The sequence below is a fragment of the Cuculus canorus genome, chromosome 8 (assembly GCF_017976375.1).
Source record: "Cuculus canorus isolate bCucCan1 chromosome 8, bCucCan1.pri, whole genome shotgun sequence".
Lineage (NCBI taxonomy): Eukaryota > Metazoa > Chordata > Aves > Cuculiformes > Cuculidae > Cuculus > Cuculus canorus.
The window spans coordinates 32,514,295-32,534,305 of NC_071408.1; the positions used below are offsets into that span (position 1 = coordinate 32,514,295).

Genomic DNA, 20,011 nt, shown 5'->3' on the forward strand with positions numbered 1-20,011 from the left:
TTGATGTGCTTTTTTCTTGATTATGTTTCCAGAACACCTACTGCTTCCCCCTCTTTCTTCTCCCTCAAGGAGAAAGAGATGCAAGTACGCGTCTCTTACTCAAGAAAGAGCATCAAAAAACTTCAGCTTAGGGCAAGAGAAAGAAGCAAAACCTCAAGGGATCTGGCAGCCATATCCATCATGGACACAGCACCAGGCTTCTGTGCAATATAATGGGATAACTCGCACATGGACTATGAGCCACATCCAAAAATGACCTAATTAAGCAACTTTTCAAGTGGGAAGGAGCTTGTTGTTACACGAGCTGCACCTCACCTCCCGTGCTAGGCAATTCAGTACAATTTAAGACAGTTCCACCAATTATTCTTATTTTCACAGGGATTTCTTTGCACATCCTGGAGGAGAAGGTTCTTTAGAGTGAGCGTAAGACTTCCTGGTACCACTGGCATGACTCGATTTTGGTCTTATTAGTTATTACATTCTGTATTTTATATCCTGTAGAATTTTGTTACTTACAGGAGTTCCAGGTTTGCCTGCCTGGCCCGTCGCTCCTTTCTTCCCTGCGGGTCCCTAAAAGTTACAAACACTCGTGAACTGAGAAATGTTTTAAACTCAATCCCCTGAGAACTGATCCCCTCTAGGAAGCATTGCCTGGCTTTGGAGCAGATTATTCCCATTTCAGGAGACAGCAGGAAGTTTTTTCAGGAAGTTTTTCAAGCAGAAGTGAATACATTTTTGGTAGAATTCTGTATAATTTTCCCTTTCCTGAATTGGAAAAGTGGAGTTTTCAGATCTTTTTTCCCCGCTCTCAGCCACATCTCTGTAAGGAAAGACGTTTTTACATCACTTCCCACACCTTTTGATAAGGTCATGAAAAAGAGGCATCGTGGATGCACCGAGTGTGTGGGGAAGAGAATATCAGAAAAAGTGTCATGTACAGGAACATTATTTTTATCTAAGATGCACACAAAAGATAAAATTTACTTAAAACCAGACTTTTTTTTGTCTTGACTGATCTAAGAGTCTGTAGTGTGAGAAAATTGAGTCATATGGATAGCAGACAACATTCTTGTAGGGGTTTTCACAACACCAGAGGCCAAGCGCCAAGGAAGAAAGTTCAGAAAGTGTCAAAAGAGACACTTCTGTCACCTCAGAGAATTTTGGTTTTAGAATATTTTTCATAGAATTTAAAGATCTATGGCAAGAATTTTATCTAACCTCTAAAAGATAAAACCACCCAGAGAGTGGGGACAGAATCATCACTATCACTCAAAGGTTTCCAAAAGAGCCTTTCATGATGGTTTACATCACTCCAACTGAAACCACTTATCTATCAAACAACACGTATTTACTCTCCCAGACCATTATGCAATTTTGCATTCTATATTTTCAGCAGCCCCGCAACTCTGAAAAGGAAACCCAAACACTGACTTTTAGCCTTTTGCAACAGTTTTCCAAAGATAGCAAAGAGTAAATACATACAAATTGCAATTAAGTGCAATTTGGCTTTACTTTACTTACTTGTGACCCTCTTTCTCCTTTTGGTCCTCGCTCTCCCAATTCACCTGGCTCTCCCTTTGGAAAGTACAAATATTAAAGAAATGATTTAAAAAAAATCATTTGAATGCAGATGAAAATGCATTTTCAACACCAACAGAGGAATATCACTTGTTCGAAACACTCACCGGAGGTCCCTGCTGTCCAACAGGTCCTCTAAGCCCTGGAAGACCAGTATGACCCTGGGAACCAGAAAACGTTATAACATATTGCACTACATAACTCAGGAAAATAGTGCTTAAATTTCATCAAAAAAGGTTAATTAATTCAGTATTACAGAATCACAGAACTGCTTAGGTTGAAAAAGACCTCTTGGAATCATCTAGTGCAACCTCAAAGACCACATACGCAAGGTTGCCCAGGGCCACGTCCAGTCAGGTTTTGAGGATTTCCAAGGATGGTGACTTCATAACCTCTCTGAGCAGCCTGTTCTGTCACTCAGTCATCCTCAAAGAATGTTTTCTTGTGTTGAAAAGGAATTTCATGTGTTTCAGTTTGTGCCATTTGGCGCTTGTCCTGTTACTGGACACTACTGAGACAAGTCTGGTTCCATTTTCTTTCAGGTATCATCAGGTATATGCATTAAGATACGCATCCAGAGATGTGTGTCCAGAGGAGGACAACGGAGCTGGAGAAGGGTCCGGACCACAGGGCTTATGAGGAATGGCTGAGGGAACAAGGATTGTTCAGCCTGGAGAAGAGGAGGCTGGGGGAAGACCTCATCACCCTCTACAACACCCTGAAGGAAGGCTGCAGCAAGGTGGGTGTTGGTCTCCTCTTCAAGGCAGGAGGTGTTAGGATGAGAGGAAATAACCAAGTTGCGCCAGGGGAGGTACAGATTGGACAGCAGAAAAAAATTCTTTACTGAAAGAGGGGTGAAGCTTTGGAACTGGCTGCCCAGGGAAGTGGTGGAGGCTCCATCCCTGGAGGTGTTCAAAACATGTGTAGCCGTGGCACTTCATGACATGGTTTAGTAAGCACGGTGGTGTTTGGCTGATGGCTGGACTGAATGAAATTAGAGGTCTTTTCCAACCTTAAAGATTCTACGATTCTAAGATCACTCAAGCCTTCTCTTCTCCATCTCATGAGTCCCAAGTCTCTCAACTTCTCATATGAAAGTTGCTTCGATGTGTTCCAAGAGCTCATCAGTGCAGTGAGGCACCAGGAGGTGCGTCTCTACACACTTGTGAGGGAAGATGATACTTCTGCTATGTTACTCTACATGCATAGCATGCCACATTCAAATTACAGTTGGACTCCATGACCTCAAAAGTCTTTTCCAACCAAATGATTCTATCAAATAAAAAGAATAAAAAGGAAGAATTATTACCTTGTAGCCCTCATCACCAGGTTCTCCTCTATCTCCACGTTCACCCCTAGAACCCTAGAGAAGAACAAAGAGCCAAATATAACAGCTGAACTGAAATAAGGCTGCAGTGATGTTCAAAGAGAAAGGTGGGATTTCTCTAAAAGTGGATTAACGAACAGGATGGAATAGAAGTTCCCAAATATTACAGCATGTCTAAAGGAATCAACGTGGATGTTTTCCTAACAAAATGCATTGCAGTCGGACAGTAGACACCATCTAAAATATTTTGTAACTTAAGACTACAAAGTAAAAGATCTTACATGGGCATTAAAGAAACAGAGGCCTTGATGTTGATCTCAATAGGGCTTCTCCAGATTCATATCCACATATATATATACATGATATCTGAATTAAAAATCTCCACAAATAAATGAAGACACTTTGTTTTCAAGACACGTGAGGAAAATTCTCTTATGGTTTCTGTGAGAAGACACATGAATTATGCTGTACAAGTATTATTTCTGGCACAGTCAAAGCCTGAACACATAACATTTTAGGTAGGCTTTTGAGATGGCATTTTTTATTGGACATGTTTGTAATTTCTGCAGAGAGATACCCCACAGACAAATTTAGTTAAAAAAAAAAGTTACAAAAGGCAGCTTTCTCTGAATCAGCTGAATTACCTTTGTAATGATAATGAAGTCAAAACACATTTCCAGTTGGTAAAGCAGATAGGTATAATTGGGGATAAACACACTGTTCCAAACTGTGCTGGTCTAAACCCAGACTGATAGCATTAGTGCAATTAAACACAGGGCGCATACTCTTCAACAGGAAAGGGCACATGACTGCGTTTTTCAGAGAGGGATTACCAATTAAAGGACCATCATCCCACATTTTTGTACAAGGGGTAACTGGTTCCTGAGACAGTGACAAAGTTTCTGAAAGAGCCTCCATTGGCTCTCATCTCGAGAGGCACTAATGTAATTTTTTTGAGAAAGAAAGACCTACTGGTTCACCTATGGGCCCAGGTGGTCCAGGAACTGTGCTGTCTTCACCTGGGTAACCCTGAAACAAACACAAAGGTTAGAAAATATTAACTTGGAAATTCAACCTCATCTACAATGCACATGTACAAATGCTGCTAAACATCCAGAGAGCACTCAGTACAGATGATAGAAGTGAATATCAAGAGAATCATGGAATAGTTTGGGTCAGAAGGGACCTCAAAGCCCATCCAGCTGCATAAACACACCCCCTGCCATGGGCAGGGACACCTCCCGCTGGCTCAGGGGCTCCAAGCCCCATCCAACCTGGCCTGGAACCCCTCCAGGGATGCTCTGGGCAACCTGGGCCAGGGCCTCCTCACCCTCACAGTAACAAACTTCTTCCTAAGATCTCCTCTCATTCAAATTCAAACCGATCCCCCTCATCCTACCCCTGCATTCGCTGATCAAGAGCCATCTGCAGCCTTCCTGGAGCCCCTTTCAGAACTGGAAAGGGCATTTCTTCCCTTTATAATTATTCAAACTGTAAGACAGCAATAGTCCCTCTTCGTACCTTTTCTCCTTTGGGTCCAGGTGGCCCTGGAGGCCCTGCAGGACCTTGGTGACCCTAAAGAAGAACACAAACCAAAAATTAGTCCCAAAACAAATAATCAAAGCAGTAATAAATATAAACTGGAGAGGGGCAGATTTAGACTGGACATTAGGAAGAATTTCTTCACCATGGCAGTGGCGAGGCCCTGGCCCAGGCTGCCCAGTGCAGTGGTGGCTGCCCCATCCCTGGAGGGGTTCCAGGCCAGGGTGGATGGGCCTTGGGCAGCCTGGGCCAGTGGGAGGTGTCTCTGCCCATGGCAGGGGGGGGACTGGATGGGTTTTAAGGTCCCTCCTGATCCAAACCATTTGTCATTCTATGAAGTAACCTGAATTACTCAGTTTCTGTTACTGAAACGTGGGCTGCCTGGCCAGACAGTAAGCAGAGGTGGTGGTGTTTGCTGAACTGCCTTTATAACAAATAGGTGTTGTAGTTTTATAGGAACTTTCTTCAAAGGGAATGAAATACATTGGACAAATAAGGGTTTTAAATCCATGGTAAGAAACAGTTGCTAGAACATCACAAAACTCAGTGACCCTTGCTTAAGGCTCACATCTCTGAGCAGGCAATCGCATCCCTAGAAACACACGTGAGTGTCTGACACTCCTAAAGATATGTGAGTACTCTAGAGACAGAACCCCATCGTATTTGAAATTATTTAGGCTACTGACTTAGCTATTAGTGTGTACACACAGCAAAATACTCACCCCATAACCTGGAATTCCTGTCTCTCCTTCAGGTCCCATTCCTCCTGGGTGTCCCTGTTAAAAGCAATAATTGGTGATGGAAAAATGAGCTCCCTTGTAAAAGGTTACAACAATGCCTACTTTATAAAGTTAACACTTGGAAACATCTTCAGATATTGAGATCTGAGACCCACAGATACGTTCCTTGTTAGGCCCAGTTCGATTTGGTGAAGAATACTGGGATTTTCACTGTTCTGTGAAAAAAATGGTCAGCATTTTCCATCTTGACCTTACAATCCCTGTGCACAATTAAAATCCGAAGGATCTGTGCTTTCAGAGGTGCGGAGGAACTCTGTTTATAATGCTAAGGATGCCAAGAGAAGGTCAGGGTGGACCTCACCACAGGAAGTGGAGCCCTTCTCTTGAAACTATTGGCCATTAGATGGTTACTTTACTTATGTACTTTGTACATTCAGGGACACAGGGCTGCATTCAGTGGCCCCAGGACTGGACCCTGCAGAAGTGAGATGCACGTGTGCCTCACTAGCCCAGAGGACACGTGCCTGTGCATCCTTCACACAGCGTGGAACAAGCTTGGGGAGCCTGTGAAGACAAGCAGTAATGGAAATACACTAAAGTCAGGGGCCTGACCAGAGCATGAGGTGACTGCTTCAAGGTCCACGACCTGAGTTTGTCTGGAAAGGTCCACAGGTCTCATTCTGATACTGAAAGACCAGGGCATGAATCAGGATACTCAGGCTGGGAAGGACGTTGCCTGCATCTCTAAGATATCACTATGATGATGAGAGGACCTTCCATACGAAGTAGGGCTGAGACAACCGGGTTTGTTCAGCCTTGACAGGAGAAGGCTTAGGGGAGCCCTTATTCCCATGTATCAATATGTAAAGAGTGTGTGTCAAAAAGATGGAGACCCCCTTTATAGGGAGTCACACGGAAAAGACAAGGGGTAACAGGGATCAGTTGCTCCTGGGGAGATTCCAACTGGATTCCAGGAGAAAACTGTTCACCATGAGAATAATGAAATATTGGAATCGTCTCCCCAAGGAAGTGATAGACTCCTCTACACTGAGCATCTTAAGGCTCAGCTCGACAGGGTGCTGGGCCATCTCATTTAAACTACCGATCACTTCAAAAGGCTGGACCAGGTGATCCCCAAGGTCCCTTCCAACCTGGCATTCCAGGATTCTATGATCTCCAGCTACCTCAAAAAAATATTTATGTGTGCTACAGTTGTGACTTGCCTCTTCCCATGGAGACACATGGTTCTGCTAAGCCAGAAACACACGAGCTCTCAAATAAGTATGTTTTGTACAAACCAAGGGACCTCGAGTTCCTCTTGCGCCTTTGGGACCAACTTCTCCAGGGTGGCCAGAGTCCCCAGCAGGTCCAGTTTCTCCAGGAGGGCCAAGCTGCCCCTTTTCCCCCTGTTGATGTTATTGCATTTAAAATAAGAAGAGATTGATATTAAGGTTCAAAATGCAGTTTATGCTGAAGTGTGCAGCAGCATTATTTGATAGGACTATTACATTTACACGTCATTTACTTCTGTTATTAGAATGCCTATGCCAAGAACTCTGTAGTGAAAAAAAACCAACCCTCTGCTAAAGTATTTCTATGATCTGTTTTGGTTTTGTTTTAGTCAGAGCTTAACATTTTTTTGAAGCTGTTCTGTGTTGCCAAATCGCATACTGATCAAATTTAAATGTTTCTAAGGCTCTGAGCATTATTGATTGCAGAATGATGGTCATTCATTCCTACAGCTAGCAAGAAAAACAAGTGTCTTGAAGCATGACATAAACCAGGAACAGACTTGGTTCAATGCAATTGTTTTGTAATATAAATTTGAGTTTCAGATAAAAGGATGAGAAATGAGAAGATGAAAAAAAAAAATCTACCTTCTTTCCTGAACGGCCCCTCTGTCCTGGACTTCCTGGTGTTCCTTCGGGACCCTAGATATTTATTAGAGAGAGAAAAAAAAGTGATTGAGAAAGGCCTGGAAACATATTTCAACTGTGCTCCAAATTGGATAACTAAGCAGGCTTTTGTAATGCAGAGAGGTGGGAGGAAAAATCTCATTAAGTGCGGCTGTGAGCAAGTCAGTAGGACTGTCTCCAGTTACAGCAGGAACAAGGGGGCAAACATCAGGGATCACTTATCAAACTAGGGAAAATGCTCTTAAAATAGGGCGGGGGAACCCAATAAATCTTATCTACATGGAAAACAGTACCTTAGGAATAAAATTTCTTTAAGAGAAGCACTGGATTTAGAGCAATGCACCACACAGCCAGAGGAAAACTAAGCAAACCTTGGGGGCATTGAGCTTAGAGAGCAGAGTCCTGGCACGCTGGGCTGCAGAGCAGAGACCGAACTCAGCAGTGCTGCTGCCACAGCACCTGCCTCTTGGTGACCGTGGAAGTGAGGGGTTCTGGGGAGCCACAGCCCCACTGCCCTCTCGGTCCCTTCAAAACCTGACCCTCCCAAAGGGCTGGATGGGGTCACTGCTCCATGATTTCAATTCACCCCAAAGCCTCTGAGTTAGAGGAGGTTAAAGCTGAAAGAGAGGAGATTGAGGTGAGATCCTAGGGAGAAACGTTTTCCTGTGAAGGTAGGGAGGCCCTGGCCCAGGGTGCCCAGAGCAGTGGTGGCTGCCCCATCCCTGGAGGGGTTCCAGGCCAGGTTGGATGGGCCTTGGAGCCCCTGAGCCCGTGGGAGGTGTCCCTGCCCATGGCAGGGGTGGAACTGGTTGATCTTTAAGCTTCATTCCAACTCAAACCATCCCATGAGTCTATGAATTTAGTTTTGATTTTGGATAAAAGGAGACACCTTAAGGATTTTTTTGAGTCATTGTCATGATAAACCAAGGTAAATATAGTTTAAACTCATTAGTGAAACTTATTTGTTGCTTTGTAAGCTTTTCTTTTTAAAGAAAATGTAATATTACTCTCACCTCCAATACAACCCTCAGGCAATCGATTATAGGAAACCAGTTACCATGTTTAGACCTGGATGCTGTGATCTGTCCGCAGCCCTAGAAGGTCAACCCCAAATTGTGATTGGAGCCCTCCCAGACACCAGGGAGGAGGGGTGGGGAGGGAGGCAGCTCCGCAGCAGCCTTTGGAATGTGTGGAACAGAAACGTGAAAAAAAACCCACTAACCACATCCTCCTAAACATCGAATTGCCAGACCCGCCTGTCTCACTGAGCCACAGCAGCACTGATGTTTACTCTATACAAGTAGAATTACTTCCCATGTCGATACGCCAGGGGAGAGATGTTTTATGATCATTCCGATGTATGAAACAGACCTTCTCCAGAACTGCCAACCCAAACCAGAAAAAGTCAGGCTGATAGCATCGTATCAGAACCAAAACTTGTTGTGTAGCACACCGAGTGCACTGGCAACTAAAAGAACATTTCGTTTTTCCTTCAAAGAGTTCATTGTGAAGACTCCAGGACTAAAGAGAGCAGATTGTAGCACTGGTGCTTAGAGGACAGAGGGGACAGTGCTCGCAGCTGCTGACAGCTGGCTCGCCAACTGATGTTTACTCAGAGTCCATCATCGCATAAGAGCTGCAGAGAAGGCAGCCAGAGGACTGCAAATGAGAACATGATGATTTTTGATCAGGGAATCTGGTGTCTGACTTGAAGCTACATACTTGCTTTGGAAACTGTGTTCCAAAATATTAAGAAGCTGCATAAAGAAGCTTCAACAAAACAGATTTTATAGATGGACTTTAGCTGCTAGAAGTGATGCCAGAACAAATAGGCAAACTGATCTAACAGTGTTGACGATGGAGCCCAATGCTTATTTCCTACTTCCTTGCTGCCATTCCTCTCCTCTGCAATCTCTGCTTCAGTTGTTTATGGCAACTCTCATGATATGTTCATTTAATTCCGTCCCCAGAGACAACAAAACGAAGTTAGTTAAAGAATAAATGTATCTTAAGTACAAAATAGAATCATGAAGTTCTTCCTTTCTTTTCCCTCCTTAGTTTTAATAGCATATGCTTCATCGCAGGGGGATTGACAAGGTATGAGAAGAAGGTCCAAAGACATGGCATCCCACCACAGCACAGAATTATCATCTGGAGTAGCGCTGCCCAGCACAACTGGCTACGGGGAAGCTGGGGAGGGGCTCTTGGTCAGGGAGTGCAGGGAGAGGATGAGGGGGAGTGGTTTTAAATTGAAAGAGGGAGGTTGAGATGAGATCTTAGGCAGAAATGTTTCCCTGTGAGCGTGGGGAGGCCCTGGCCCAGGTTGCCCAGAGCAGCGGTGGCTGCCCCATCCCTGGAGGGGTTCCAGGCCAGGTTGGATGGGGCTTGAAGCCCCTGATCCAGTGGGAGGTGTCCCTGCCCATGGCCGGTGTGGCACTGGATGGGCTTTGAGGTCCCTTCCAATGCAAACCATTCCACGATTCTATAACAGATTCTCCTTTCTGCAAGTCAGATCCAGAGCAGGATGGACAGCATCCATAACATTGTCTTCTTAACACCTTGGCAGAAGTGTAGACTGATCACTGTTAAGAAAAACAGGCCATCCAACTCACCAGGAATCAACATCAGGATTTGCACTATCTAATAGCTATCGTGATACTGGGTTTAAACTGCTTTCCCCCTGCTTTTTATTCCTTACCAGAAATGGTGCAATAATCCACCCACACTTTAAGAAATCCCGTGCTGTTGGTGTCTGCGCTGCAATAATTTTGCAACTAAATCAATGACAATATTCAGGATATCACTTCTCCTAGAAATATTACCTTTAGACTTTCCTTTTGTTGTTAAGTTTTATTAAAAGGAATGACAGCTAAGCACGTCTGTGGTAAGAACATTAGCAAAACCCTTAAATTGGAGCCAAATCTTGTGTGCTCTTGGGTCTAATGCTTCATCATTTACAAGCTGCTCTAAATGACACTTCCTTGCCCTAAGAAACTTCTAATACAAACGGAAAACTAGATAGCCTGGGGACAGTAAACAAAGCCATGAGGTGGGAAAGGGATAAAGAACAATGAAAGCTCTTACAGCAGAATTTATGGCAGTATATGCACCCTGACAACTTCTTTGACTGTTCTTAGAGAATGATCTAATACCTTGAGAGTGCTCAGTCTCCAACTGAAGGTGAGGATAGAGACTAATGGTGGAAGTCTGTCTGGAAAGGAGAGATCTGAAGTCAGAGGCTCCAGGGTATAGAACCATAGAATCATTTAAGTTGGAAAAGACCTCTAGGATCATCCAGTCCAACCATCAACACAATACCAACACGCGCACTAAGCCATGTCCTGAAGTGCCACACCTACACGGTTTTTAACACCTCCAGGGATGGAGACTCCTCCACTGCCCTGGGCAGCCTCTGCCAGTGCTTCACCACGCTTTTGGTAAAGAAATATTTGCTAATATCCAATCTAAACCTAATCTAACCTCTAACTGCAATAGAAAATAAAAAACAAGATAAGCAAGCAAAATTAAAAAGAAAATTACAAAAAGCAATTGAAAATGTAAGCCCACTTAAACCTGAACACACTTACAGGAATGCCCATTATGCCAGGTTCACCAGGAGGTCCAGCAATTCCTGGTAACCCCATTTCTCCTTTTTCACCCCCTTCTCCAGGAAGTCCCTGGTCTCCAGTGTCTCCCTAAAACAAAGTAAAAAGCAAAAGCTTAGTCAAGCTGCTGCTACAGAATTACCTGTGCTTGAGAGAAGTAAACTCTGAATCTTCAAGTCTGACAAAAAGCACACTAAAATGGATGGGAATCTCACCAATCCAATTCGGACCAGGCTCCAAGTTAGGGTAATGCTCTTTCTAGCTCATTCATACATGCCTACAGCCAGATTTTGCCTCATCCATCATGTCCATGTCACATGTCCTCTGTGACGTTCTCAGTCTTGGCACAGCAATGACAGGATGGATCAGGTGGAGCAACCTTGGGCTCGCTCTCTCCAGCATGACATTCCCAATGGAAATAAGCTATATTCACTTATCCAGTTTGCGTTTCTCTGTCAAGCCACTGAGCTTTGCAGCCCCTTCAAGGTAGGTACATGCCTAAACGGCACAGGGAAGCCAAGAAAATACATGGCTCCTATGTCACCGCTAAGTGCACTCAAGTGGCCTCTGCTAACCTGGTGAAATAGGACAAAAAACCCAAAGAGATTTGGGTCCTTAAGCTAATATGACTGCTTTCAATTCACTTCAAACACCGAATTTACCTTTAGGCCATCTTTTCCTTGAAGGCCATCTTCTCCTGGAGGTCCTGGTTCACCCTTATAGAAAGGAAGAGATGAAAGCAAAGTTATTGCTGTACTGCTTGACACGCAAGTATTGCTTGAGAAGAACTCAGTCTAGTTTTACACGTGCTTATTGTCTTTTGGACAATTTCATGTTGCTGTTATAGTTTATTTGTCTTCATTTTTCACTGATTCAGTGTGACGGAGTCATAGTCTGTTTCTGAACACAGGAAAACAGGAAAGGCGATCAGCATGAAAAAATGAGGCAATCTTATGCCCATATAACACTGGGGATTGGGACAGTGGCACTGAGATGGTTTGATTTCAGACTATAGAACATGTAATTACAGTAACCTCAAAAATATACTTATTCTGCCTTGAAGCTTCCATGTTTATGCGGAGAACTACTATACTGGTACGTTTAGTGACTGAGTTTAGGGCCATGAAAAACTCATCATTGACCAACGGTATCAGCAAAATGGCATTTTAGAGTATTTGCTTTTCCTAGGTAAAGACAGTGGCAACCTGCAACTTCTGATGCAGATATTAATTAATATGATATGATAGATTAGAATAGAATATCTAATAACATAGTATGTCAGACATAATGGTATGGTTAAGTCTAAAGCCCTTAATGTGGACCAGTCCTAGGAATCACTCTTCTCCAAAGACTCAGGATTTTAGAATGCGCCTTGCTGGAGATTTTAGGCAGGAGGTAAAGATGACAGCAAGGAGCCAATGGAACAAGAGAGCTCAATGGCAAGATTCACATCTGAAAAGATACAGTTTTTGAGAAGCATCCTGGATAAAATCCATTTCTAGGGTTTTTTTAGCCTTCAAAGGCAGGCAACTGTTCGGATCAGCTGGTAAAATGGTTGGTAAAATCAAGGGCCAAATGAGCCATCCACCTCACCAGAAACAAATCAGCTCCTTTAAGTGGTGGTAGAGAGGGAAACCCTGCTCTGCGGTAGATGTTATTATCTCACCGAGACTGGGTATCCATACACCGCATCATTATGTGCTGTCATCTTCACAGCTGGGCTGCACACCCTGGGATTTACCTTATTGCTTCAACCACTCATTCACGTCCCTCAGTGACATGAGACAATTGGGTAGAAATATTTCAATGTTTTAATCAATACTGCTTTTAACTTCCTACAATATTACACATTTTTATTTTTTTTAAATAAAATATATCAGAAAATAGCTTCTTATTAAACTCTTCTGATAAATCAAGGCTTCTCAAATGGTATTTTTCACACACTAGTAACGTACTTTCCTTTTTAGAAAAACATTTGCATCCATGGCTTACCCTTAAACCTTGGTCGCCTGGTTCTCCAGCCTTACCAGCAGGTCCAATGTCCCCCTGGAAAAATAGATCATTGGATTTTAAGGGAAAATATTGCTAACAATGGCAATCATAGAAACACAGAGTGATTTGCGTTGGAAGGGATTTTAAAGCTCATCCAATTGCAACTCCCTGGATCACTGGACACCTCCCACTGGATCAGATCACTTTGATTTGCTTTTATAGAAACTGGAAAATGTAAACAGCTCAGGTGAGACTAATTTCAACACTTACCTTTGCACCTGGTTCTCCCTCCAAGCCAGGTTCTCCTTCAGGGCCAGGAGGTCCCTGCATGGTACAAAAACTACAATTACGCATGGTCACCAACTGCAAACACCAAATATTACAGCCAAAATTAAAGCAGAAAATGGCATGAGACAACTGGGACAGATCCATGTTGGGAAAATCAAATTAAGACAACACAGTTCTTTGTTCTTACTAGAGTCCAAAAGAAGGAAAGAAAGGAGGGTATAGCAGGAGTTCAGGAACTGATTGTGGGTCACAAAGGTACTGAATATTCAGTGGCACCACTAAACCTATACTTTTCATCATAAATTATTAGTGGGCTGAGCAATCATAGAATTCATGGAATGGTTTGGCTTGGAAGAGACCTCGAAGCCCATCCTGTTCCACGCCCTGCCATGGGCAGGGGCACCTCCCACTGGATCAGGGGCTCCAAGCCCCATCCAACCTGGCCTTGAACACCTGCAAGGATGGGGCAGCCATGACCTTTCTGGGCAACCTGGGCCAGGGTCTTCCCACCTTCACAGGAAAACATTTCTTCCCAAGATCTCATCTCAATCTCCCCTTTTTCAGCTTCAAACCCTTCCCCTCCCCATCCAATCCCTGCACTCCCTGCCTTTTGTAAAACTGCCTGATAACTTCATCACTGTTTCACCTTGGAGCCGAGCAGATACAGACTTTGGGGAACAAAGTCCTTTTTGGAGTCTTCAGCCCTTAAAGAGTTAATGGTACCAGATTGCTTCTTGTAAAGTTTACATTTAGACCATTTTTTAAGAGTCAGTCAGAAGACTGGATTTATGAGGGACTGAGGAAGCGCATTTCTTTGAATAAACCAAATCTCTTCTGCTCTAAGTGAGCTCATCCCTCAGCTACTTCATCAGCGAGTACATTCTGTCATGCTTCTGTCAAAGACGCATCAAAACCAAAGCAAAAAACAGAAGCAAAAGTTAGCAAGAAGACCGCCTGGAGCTGCTTTTCTTTATCTAACAGTTGTAAAGAAATGTGATTAACGCTCTTCTACTGTCTAAGACACGTTTGCTCAACTCAACATTCACCGTCTAGGTGCAGATGTCATGACTGTAAGTCCCAAAGACAGTGAGCTCACGACGGGAAGAGCTACTTATTTTAGACACTTTTTTTGGTAACAGCTTTAAGAGAGGCTCTCAGGAGCTCAAAGGATTTAAGTCAGCTGCAGGTAATAAAAAATACAGTTTATAAACACGTTGTCCAGACTTATTCAGTTGCTCGAGTGTTTGTAATTACTGTATAAATGATTAATAGCTCACCTCTAAACCCATTTCTCCAACAGGGCCGGCATCCCCTGGTTGTCCTCTTGGACCCTAGCATTAAACAAAATTTTGGATGCATCATTCAATTAACATTAAATTACACTGCATACTCTTGACATTGTCTCTTCAGAACTCTACCAGTTGGTGTAAAGAAGCATAGTTCATTGCCCTTCCTCCCAAATCCAGCCACATATCCAAGTACAATGATGGCACACAGTGCTGACCATCTCATTGCTAATGTTGACACCCTGAAGTAACAGAACAGACTTCGTACAATGGCACAGATGTCCCTTCTTTTAGACCCAAAGTAAATTATTATCTAAACTAAGCTCTCCTCTCGATTAACAAAGGCTTTGTTTAATTTTTTGTTAGACTGTCTGGTTTGCTTTGTGGACAAGCCTGCTGTCTGGGATGGAACTCACTGAAAACAACTCCAGGGTGCTTCACTATGGATTTAGCAATGCTTATACTGGGCGATCACTGAGGTGTGATGGACTGAAGGCTGGAGCCTTTTTGGTAATATTGCTAACTCTACTATAAGCATTTTCTTATAAGCCCTACCATAATTCATAACTTCATTGCAGTAACACATAAGGATTGTTTCCTAACTCAAATTCTCTGCCCATGTTACACTGTCCATCGCTGCTCCCAGAGTGGATTTGGGTGCTGGGGGTGTAGAGGCTCCCCTGTGACAGCTTCCAGCTGATTCCACAGCCCCTATGAATGTCTGTCAAGACAAATCAACCCTCTGCATGTATCCATTCTTTGAACTTTCAGGGAGTTCATATCCATTTACCCCATTCGGACTCATCTGTGTTTAAACACATTCACAACTCAAAACATTTTCTTGATCTATTATTCTCGTGTGAAAGAATACCCATATTTATTATATAAGCTTTTTAAGCAAATATTTACTCTTTTTTTGTTTCGCTTCCTTTTACAGACTGCACATATGGTTTTGCTCCTCCTGATCACTTGGCAGTGACAGTGTGAGTATATTCTTCCCTCGTAACCACAATGTAAACCGCATATCGCTGAGGCAATTTCAGCAGATGCCTATGTTTTACCCTGTAGCTTCATTTAAGTGCGAACAACTGAAACCACAGATAATTTCTCATTGAGAACTCACTTGGTCCTAAACAAAGTCCATCGGTTTGCGTTTGCAGCAAATCCATAGCATTCCAGTAGGCAAAAACCTTAAGTTTGATTCACGGTTCAAGTATTTCTTCCCAGTATCCCCATGGAGCCAAGGCTGCTGGACTGGTAATGGATCTGTCCCTGGAGACTTCCAGGGAATCGCAGAAGTCAAAGATTTATAGCAATGCAGGGGCTCCTTTTAACCATTAACAACATGGGATTTGCAAGGAAGGATTTTGCTGAAATGACTGACAAGTAGATAATATTCGAGCACAATTTAGACCATGCCTGTTACGGCAAAGAGTTCTATTTGCTTTTGCTCCCGCACCAAAAATGAGGGTCACTGCTTTGTGCAGAACCAGTGACAGGGTCAGAGAAACTGGTCCAGCAGCTGGCTTCCACGTCATGAACGGCTGACAGAAGGTGAAACCAGGCTGCTTGGGTGGGCAGTTAATAAAAGCACCGTGCATTTCACTTTATAAACTCTTGTGTCATAGAGTCATAAAATCACGTTATAGTTTGGGTTGGAAGGGACCTTAGGGATCATTCAGTTCCAACCTCTCTGCTGTGGGACATTCCACTGGCTCAGGCTGCCCAAGGCCCATCCAACCTGGCCTTGAACCCCTCCAGGGATGGGGCAGCCACAGCTTCCCTGGGCAACCTGGGCCAGGGCCTCACCACCCTCACTGCGAATAAATTCCTCCTTATGTCTAATCTAAATCTGCCCCTCTCCAGTTGATAGTTATCTTCACCACTTCTTTCTGGCCCCCCAGACCACTTTCCAAAGATATTTTACTCTTTCAGAGCTTGAAAGAAAAAGTGCTCTGTTCACAGGAGAAGCTCTTCCTACTCCCGATACTGCAGGCGTAGATGCTACGATGATGATGAGCACAACAGAAACGCAGGTTGCGCAAGAGCAGACCGCTCAAGTTAGTAAGGCTGATAGTCATTCTTTACATAGAGAAAATTCAGACTAGACCAGCAAATGGCAGGAATTTTAGGTGTAAGCCTTGCATTGTAAGGCTCCAATGTCACAATATGAAGATGAGGTGAAATAAATGACAAACAAAGTGAGAGGAATCCAGTAATAACCATTAGAAAACACATTTTCTGTTGAAATATTTTGCCACTCCTACAAGCTGGCAGCTCAAGTTCAGTACCAGTATCAATACTGATATTTTTTTAGCGCCACAGACATCCAATGGCTATTTGCAAGCATGTCAGCCTAGGAGATAATAATTAGTAGAAATAATATACTTTGTATCAACAGTTCACTTTCAAGATCTAAATTAACTATTTGATGTGCAAAATAACTATTCAGAAGCAGTGAAACCACACAATTTTTGACAACTTTATCAGATTTCTATAGAATGGAAAACTTCTTGCAAGACCCCTAAGACAGCAGACACATTTTCACCATATCTATATAATCTGATTTACCCCCAGAGATGATAATGCGATGCTATTCCTACCACGGGGACACCTTGCAGTACTCGGTGCCACGAGCTTCTGTTACAATATCAGCCACATAAAAGCAAGCGCGGCTTTGAAGTAACAACAATCAGAACAAGAATCCATCCAGCAGAAGAATGTCTGAGATATATTAGAACAGCCTCTTTTTTTGTTGAGATTTTAAGGTGCCAAATCAATGTGGCACCTGAGTTCCTGAATAACTATCCTAGAAAAACATCCCACTAACATCTGTACTGGCACTTACATTTACATAAACCATAATGTAGATGTCGACCTCGATGCAGCACAAACACACAATGTTGTGGTCCAGATGCTTTCTTACGTTGTGCCCCCCTTACTACTGTGCCTCCCAACGTGATTAACGTCTCCTTACGAACAACTTATGCTAAGCGAAGGAAGCAGACTCCAGCCCTGCAGTTTTGGGGACAATTACCACACAATTCCTATCTAACCACAGCTGGCAATGTTGAGTCTTGGTAAAAAAAAGAGCTTGAATTACAAGGGAATTCAGTATAATACACGGAAAAAGTGTTACAGAGGCATAAGGATCAACTTACTGGCTTTCCCATTGGTCCCTTGTCTCCTGTGGCTCCGGGAGGCCCAAGCAAACCCTGGAAAATTAAAATAAAATAAAAACATCATTGGAAACAAGCTGTTTCATATTCTGCAAAAAAACCCCCACTTCCTCTCATTTCTGCCCACTCAGAATCATCCTTTTCTTCTGGTTGACGCGCATTCCACATCACCGGCTCCCATGGCAGGTGAGTGAGCTGTGAATAATTCCTTCCTCAGTTTCTTTTAGGCAAATACAGATCTTAGCTTCCCCCCTGTTTACCGATGCCTCCTCATCATCCTCAGGCTCATGCGCTGGTGGTGTGTGCAAACCCAGCCTAAACACGGCCCTACAAACTGTACTGGAGATGCCCAGGAAGGATCACAGCCCACTTTTCTCTCTGCTCAGCATTGCTCATGCTCTCTTCTAGGAAATGGAGCCTTAGGAGTAATAAAGCGGTATCTTTGCAATAAATGCACCAATTCCCAACATTTCAACCTAATGAGGTTGTGCTTCATTCATTTCTGCATACACAGGTACATCGAAAAGTGCGAGTCAACAAACAGGAAATGAAAACCAAAGGCGAGAGGCAACCAGCTCCTAAATCTGAGCTGAAAACGCAAGAGAAGGGCAGCTACAACCAGCATTTTGAGTCTTCATTTCAGCACAAAAAATCACCAGCAGTGATGCTTTTATAGAATTATGAGATGGTTTGGGTTGGAAGGGACCTTAAAGCCCATCCAGTTCCAATCTCTCTACCATGAGCAGGGACACCTCCCACTGGCTCAGGGGCTCCAAGCCCCATCCAACCTGGCCTGGAACCCCTCCAGGGATGGGGCAGCCACCACTGCTCTGGGCACCCTGGGCCAGGGCCTCCCCACCCTCACAGCAAAACATTTCTTCCTCAGATCTCATCTCAATCTCCCCTCTTTCAGCTGAAACTCATTCCTCCTCATCCTCTCCCTGCACTCTCTGATCCAGAGCACCTTCCCAGCTTTCCTTGAGTCCCCTTCAGTGCTGGAAGCTGCTCTAAGGTCTCCCTGGAGTCTTCTATGATATCCAAGAGTGAAACCAAGTGTGAGATAGTGTGGAATTATTTTGGTAGAAGTACTGGAAAATTTCATACTCACAAGCGCACCCTGATCTCCTCTTTCTCCAGGATTTCCAGCTTTACCCTGGTCAACGAGAAATATCAAAAGGCAATGCTGGCTTCAGATAATTCTCAAACACAGCTCAGAAATAAGCAGTCCCTGTGTTAAGGCTTACTACAACGACTGGCTCCAATACTTACAATGAGCCCGGGAAGTCCTTTCTTTCCCAGATCACCTCTTTCTCCCTGACAAATAAGCAACAACATGTGAGTTCTCTGTGCGTTTGCTAGAAAAGCTGCAGAAAGGGCACATTCAGTCTTAGGTGGGATGGGTTTTATGTTGGTTTAAGTGCACATTCAGGCTTAGATGAGATGGGGTTTATGTTGGTTTGTTTGTTTTCTTTTATCTTTTATGGTCTATCTCAATGTTTTGTGTAGTACTGAGCAATGCAAGCACTCACCTTAATGCCTTGAGCTCCTGGTTCTCCTGGAGGACCATCCAGACCTCTTGGCCCCTGAAGGTTGAACAAGTGATTTGAAATATTAATTATCGATTATCATCGGGGAGATGCAACAGAAACTTTAGGAGCAGGGCATCTGGCATTTGGGGACATGGGTCAGTAGCCATAGTGGTGTTGGGCTGACAGTTGGACTGGAGGAACTTACAGGTCTTTTCCAACCTCAATGATTCTACACTCCCCACAGGGCTGATGAGGGGACAGAACTTCAAGATGAAATATTCAAGGAGGAAAAAGGTCACATTTTGATTGTACAAACTTGTAGTAAAGGAATTTCTTTCTGGGTTTTATCTCCTACCATTAATAATATTAACAGATGAATGCTTTTAACACTGTTGATTTTTTTTTAACCATGAAAGGGTCATAAGCCCATAGTTTGAGAAATGGTCCTGGCAGGAGACTAAACAGTATTTTTAGTCTGTGTTATGTGTGTAATGCATCCAAACCTTTCTGCTAGTCACACAGATCTCCACCTCAATGGAATTCACATCAACAGCCAAATCCTTAGGAAGAGAACGACAACTGATTTGATCACTAACAATCAAGTGAAAAGGTCTACCATTCTAAACACCAACCTACTATACAATTTTGAGTTGAACGCGAAGTAACAGAACCAACAAAGATGCTCAGCTTGTGGCTCCGGGTCATGCGTGCCTTCACCCTACCTTCAGCTGCAGAACAGAGTACAGGAACCCGAGGGAAAGGCAATCTAATAGTCTAACAAAAGCACACCACAACAGTCCTATAAATAGTATGGTGTGACTCATTATTGGCACAGATTAATTGGATCTGTATCATTTCCTACTATAGCGAATAGAGAACGAGCGATACACATGGTTTCCCCGCTGTTATTTAATTTAGGTTGCAACAGAGCTGAGGAGTAAAGCTGCCAAACGATTGCTACTGCTTTTTTCTTTGGCGTACGTTCAGCTTTGTTTCTAAAATGGAACTTATTACATTGAGAACCCTAGG

The 20,011-nt window shown here is 43.5% G+C and overlaps 1 protein-coding gene across 1 annotated transcript in view; it reads right to left on the reverse strand.

Moving 5' to 3' along the window:
• The window catches only part of COL24A1 (collagen type XXIV alpha 1 chain), a 115,489-nt gene that overhangs the window by 21,356 nt on the left and 74,122 nt on the right, over positions 1 to 20,011 (reverse strand). The window contains exons 29-46 of the mRNA XM_054073376.1: positions 18,983 to 19,036; positions 18,723 to 18,767; positions 18,562 to 18,606; positions 17,436 to 17,489; positions 14,266 to 14,319; positions 12,971 to 13,024; positions 12,701 to 12,754; positions 11,371 to 11,424; positions 10,691 to 10,798; positions 7,065 to 7,118; positions 6,486 to 6,593; positions 5,170 to 5,223; positions 4,427 to 4,480; positions 3,878 to 3,934; positions 2,888 to 2,941; positions 1,686 to 1,739; positions 1,522 to 1,575; positions 517 to 570 (exon numbers count right to left, since the gene is read on the reverse strand). Of these exons, the coding sequence (XP_053929351.1) occupies positions 517 to 570; positions 1,522 to 1,575; positions 1,686 to 1,739; positions 2,888 to 2,941; positions 3,878 to 3,934; positions 4,427 to 4,480; positions 5,170 to 5,223; positions 6,486 to 6,593; positions 7,065 to 7,118; positions 10,691 to 10,798; positions 11,371 to 11,424; positions 12,701 to 12,754; positions 12,971 to 13,024; positions 14,266 to 14,319; positions 17,436 to 17,489; positions 18,562 to 18,606; positions 18,723 to 18,767; positions 18,983 to 19,036 (1,065 nt within the window). The remainder of the gene's footprint in view (positions 1 to 516; positions 571 to 1,521; positions 1,576 to 1,685; positions 1,740 to 2,887; positions 2,942 to 3,877; positions 3,935 to 4,426; positions 4,481 to 5,169; positions 5,224 to 6,485; positions 6,594 to 7,064; positions 7,119 to 10,690; positions 10,799 to 11,370; positions 11,425 to 12,700; positions 12,755 to 12,970; positions 13,025 to 14,265; positions 14,320 to 17,435; positions 17,490 to 18,561; positions 18,607 to 18,722; positions 18,768 to 18,982; positions 19,037 to 20,011) is intronic.